Below are 4,848 nucleotides of genomic sequence, written 5' to 3'. Positions count from 1 at the left end.
ACGTTGGCAGCCATGAAGGCATACCACGTGACGAGCTCATTGGCCTCTGAGATAAAAGAGAGCTACAGTCAGGACGACCACTGTCGCCTGCTGTTGGATCACTTCGGTGGACAAAAAGTACCCCTTCCGTCGCACCTGAAAGCTAAGCTAAATCGATTTAGCTACAGCGATGGCCTGTTATGGCATCAGCTGTCACCTTGTGATCTCTTGAGAATCTATGTGCCTCATGACACAGATCTCAAGCTGATGATTCTTGATGAGCACCATGATGCGCCATCTAGGGGGCATCTAGGCCGTGAAAAGACATTCTTACGAGTGTCAGAGGAATTTTGGTGGCCACATCTATATAGATGGGGGACCAACTATATTCGCTCTTGCGAACAGTGTCAGCGCATTAAGCCTGTACCGTCCAGCAGTGCGCCACTGAAGCCGCTACCGATTCCAACCAACTGTTGGAAGTCAGTAAGTCTGGACTTCATGATTGGCATGCCGCCCGATCATAAGGGTCGGAAAGTGGCAGTTAGCTAACAGTGAGTGAAATACAGATATTCTACTTGTGCTTTTAATACAGCACTACTGCCTCAAAATTTAATTGTTTTCACCAATCCGAAACGCAGGATTCTCGTACCTGACGTTTCGACCCAATTTCGAGTAACGTCGGATTCAGATCTCTTTCATGATAAAATACTGATTCGATGGTTCCTGGCGTCCGAAGCGGCTTTTAAAGTCGTATCTTGTACTCTTTCCAGTCTTTGCCACAATGCTAGAATCTTTTAATAGTGACGTTGTCTATTCTAAGCTCATTGCAGGCGCAATTCCTATTGTATTTCCATCGGGCGACGTTACGATTCCCAAGGTCCTAGGGCTCTTGTTGGGAATAAGCCTCTCTATGATCCATTTCCGAAACATGCGATCAAAACAAAGTCACTGCGACAAGATGCGTTGCAGACAACACTTCTATCTAGTGCAGAAAGATAAGGCGAATAGATTACATGTCGCTTCAGATCCGACTGTTGACCAAATGAAGATGAAAACGCTACAATTTCAGGGGCAAGTAAATGTCGCAATCACTCGAAGTAGTTTTCAATTACAGCTCCAAGGACACTTTACGCACAAGATGCCAAAGAGAAGCAAAGGGACTTTATCTTGCTTGTGAGTTTCCAAAAACATGTCACGGATTGCAGTGGAGTTCACTTCATAAAACCATATACTTCCACCGTACAAGCGACCAGTTGGAAGTATTTGATCAATTTCTGGCTTTGACATGAAAACAACAGCTTGTATTTAAACTCGCTGTACATAATGACAACGAGGCAAAAACGTACTGCCACCGCTCCTCAATTACGCCTCTCACTACTGTTGGTTGGTCAAGAAAGTAATACAAACGATAGATTTCGAATCTATCCACAACATTTGCCACGAAATCAAGTGCCACGTGCTCATGTCAAAGCATGTCGAGAAGTTGCAGAAGATGTTCGAGCACTACGCACATTACGTTTTTCTCTGGATGTTTGGGTCGAATTCGTTGATACCATCTCGGGTCGACGAAAAGTGGGGTATTTACTAAAAGTAAAGGATCCAACGCAATACGTTCATCTAACTGTTTTACGTAATGCCGCGACTTGTGAAAAAATCTTTACTCTTGTTGCAATTCGAACATTACATGCGAAGAAAAGAAAGTGAAATTAAACCCGCAATTCTTGAAAATCAAGACCAATGCGATAAAGTTGTCGAGATTCAAAAACTTCGTGTCGAATCGCGAGAATACCAATACAATCAAATTGAGCACGAAACATTCACTGTAGCTTGCATTCTCGAAACAATTGCTCGACAACCATCTCATGGACAATGGCACTGCTCACAATGCTGTTACGAGAATCAATTGGAACGAGCGACTTTGTATCGATGTCTCGTGTCGCCTTCACGAACTCTTTCGATACTCCATATCTCCATCGCAAAGTATCTCCGCTTGAAATATACTAAAGGTATGTAGTCTTAATCACGTCGACCTCTTGAATAAAAATCAATTCCTCAATGGCAAATTACATCCGGAACAAGGCACAGTGCCACAATGGTTTTGTTTCGAAATTCATCTTGTTTTTGAAGTCATTACACTTTTTGTCGAGGCTTTCTCGCAACGAGACCACGTCGTTGCAGCTTTGAATACTATACTCAGCACGCTGGACTCCAAGGAGCAACGAATGGCTGCGACCCGAACAAACTCGAACGCAATAATGGCGTTCCAGCTCTTCTCTCCAATGTCATTCAATTCTCAGCATCAACCAATTTGTCTCAATCAGCGTACGCCTCGATAAAGCGACTCAAAACCTAGAGACATTATTACTGCAAATACGCCTGTCAAATGAGACAAACCATCTTGAAAGAAGCTGGACTGGAAGTCTTTGCTGTAGGTGCAATTGCTGCGCGATGTTGTCCCAATCGAAGACTTGTTGGTTGCTTTGTAGACACCGTTGAAACTTTAAGATGCCGTCAATACGTTATGCCGAGCGCTCTTGGGGGTCTCGTGGACGCCCATCTTTCCAACGTCTCGTGCTCGTTTGAAACAAGCACCATGTCCCATTGCAACCGCTTTAGCCATTGATCGCGCAGATACTCGCACCAATTGGGTTCTTTCAGATCAATTCTTCGCCTTCAATGATTCAGACTCGTGGGATACTGCGTGTGTACGACGGCGGCTCGATGCTCCATGCACAACTTCATTTGACCTGTATCGCGTTTTTTCAAAAAATTGACTTTTATCCATACGTTAAATTAAAAAAAACATAATTCAAAGAAAAGCCGTTTTTTGTTTCTCTAACTTTCACAATCTCTTCGAAGTGTTCTACTTGTTTAGTGTGCTTTTGGGTTGACGCTGACGAATGACTTTTCCTTTCGGAGCCTTCGTCTGCGGCCGCAAGAACCGATGTTTTTGATTGGAATTTGCCACTTCCGACGGTTTCTGAACGTGGGCGTCATTGGGTTTTAACGTTTGCTTGTTTGTTTTCGTAATTTCCGGAAACATGTACGTTTCCGGCTCTTCCCCGACTTCTTGCCGATAATATTCGACGTCGTTTACGTCTTCACGATGAATTTTATTCGCCGTCGTTTCATCATAATCGTCTTCATTCGCGTCACGTTGACGCTTGCGGTCCGCTTTGCGCTGTTTCTTAGCGTCCTGGATCTCTTGTTTCTTGGCCACATTCGTCTCTTGTTCTTCCCGGCGCTGCCGCTTCAACGCGACCGCTGCTTCGTGCTTGGCCTTGGCTTTCGCCGCTTCTTCAGGGGATTTTGTCTTGTAGGCGTGGTACAGCACATCTCCCTCGCAAATCCCACGTTCCACCTTAATTAAACTCAAGGTCAAGCGCGGGCCAATCTCCGTCAAACGTACCGCGCTCTTTTCCGCTTTTCGATTCCCACGTCCACGGAACGAATCCGGAAGCGTCACGTGGGCCGCTTCGTCATCGACTTCGCTTTCCGAGGCCGAACCAATCCCTGCACCATTCCCAAGAACGTACTCACTAATGTCTTCCAATTTATTTAAATTCGGAATTTTTGCATTTACAATAGTTTTGACACTTTTTGAAAGCCCTAAAGGGGACGCCCGAATCACGTACTGACGAAACTCGACCGTGTCGGACGCGCTTTCGTAGTGAAATAGAACGACGCGTCGACACTCAGAGAGTGCCACGCTCTGGACATCAATGGCCGGGAACATGTGCTGAAACGTCACATTCATCAATTTAATATGATCGTTCGAGGCCGTAAAGTTATTCAGAACGACCAAAGGTTTCGATTTCAATGCTTTCGTGGCATCGACAGGCCGTCGAACGACCAAGTGCATTTGCCCCATATGCGAGTATTGCATGACTTTAAACGATAAGGTCGGACCACGCGGAATGCGTGCGATTTTGAGATTCGTACCCGCTTCAGTGTGGGTGAAAAAGATAAAGTGGGTGATGCCGAGAGGTGCACCAACGTGCACAAAGTCCTTGAGGGAATTCTTGCGTTTCTCGCGGAGCTTGTCAGCCGTGTAGGGAGCCATGACATGACGCACGTCTTGTACGAGCGTACTAACGGCGTTTGGTACTTTGCCCATTTTAAAGACAAAACTCATGGGGGTGTCACTTTTCTCGACATTTGACCCTTCGACCACGTGCGTGCGGGTTTTTCTCTAGGCATAGCAATACAATAATTAGACAGTGACGAGGACGAGTACTAGTAAGTTTATGCTCGCTGAGCGCGATGTCGCAATTATGGCGTTGGAATTCGTGTCATGCAGTCACGTACGCGCTTGCCTCCTTTCCGCGGCATTGAAGAAGTTACGACAGTTTTTTGATCGACTGGCTGAAGTTACTTGGGTGTTTCACACAATTTTCTTATTTTTTCTTTAAAAGTGGCTTGCTAAACGTGCTATTTGATTCGATATTGGAGGGAATCGACGAGGCTTGCAAGAAAGCTGCTGTAAAGACGTAGCTGGATGAAAGTCATTAGCCCATGTGCTCGAACAAGAAGCTCATATCTTCTACTGAGACTACAAGCAATCACGCACCTTTTGACTTCAGCCAGAGTGGACAGTAAACTACAATTTATTCGACTTATTTACGTTTTTATCTTGCTTTGATATTCTGTTATTAGTGTGACGAAAATTCCTGCCATTATTAATTTAGGTTACTGCTAGCAAAAGGAGGCCTTAACTTATTTCCGCAAAATTTAGTTTTGATTAAATTTGAAAAAGCAAGTCTAAAACTTCTGAACGTTGCTTCACGACATTTATGTAAGTATGGCTTTATGATGCATGTAGCGGAGCTACCTCGCTTCTAAAGTCAGAGAAAAAATTTAAAACCAAAG

The 4,848-nt window shown here is 44.7% G+C and overlaps 2 protein-coding genes across 2 annotated transcripts; one reads left to right on the top strand and one right to left on the bottom strand.

Moving 5' to 3' along the window:
* Positions 1 to 2,362: 2,362 nt before the first annotated feature.
* On the top strand, positions 2,363 to 2,753 carry CCR75_008174 (uncharacterized protein; the record flags this gene model as incomplete). Its single annotated transcript, XM_067966228.1, has 2 exons — positions 2,363 to 2,453; positions 2,485 to 2,753. The coding sequence occupies 2 exons, from the start codon at positions 2,363 to 2,365 to the stop codon at positions 2,751 to 2,753; spliced, it is 360 nt and encodes a 119-aa protein (XP_067818647.1).
* An 89-nt stretch (positions 2,754 to 2,842) lies between these two features.
* On the bottom strand, positions 2,843 to 4,311 carry CCR75_008175 (uncharacterized protein; the record flags this gene model as incomplete). The annotated part of the gene is made up of 2 exons (XM_067966229.1): positions 2,843 to 4,171; positions 4,288 to 4,311. The coding sequence occupies 2 exons, from the start codon at positions 4,309 to 4,311 to the stop codon at positions 2,843 to 2,845; spliced, it is 1,353 nt and encodes a 450-aa protein (XP_067818646.1).
* Positions 4,312 to 4,848: the final 537 nt, after the last annotated feature.

Source organism: Bremia lactucae, linkage group LG10 (assembly GCF_004359215.1).
Source record: "Bremia lactucae strain SF5 linkage group LG10, whole genome shotgun sequence".
Classification (NCBI taxonomy): Eukaryota; Oomycota; class Peronosporomycetes; order Peronosporales; family Peronosporaceae; genus Bremia; species Bremia lactucae.
The sequence above is the reverse complement of the archived record's forward strand: the minus strand, read 5'-3'. Positions and strand labels throughout refer to the sequence as shown.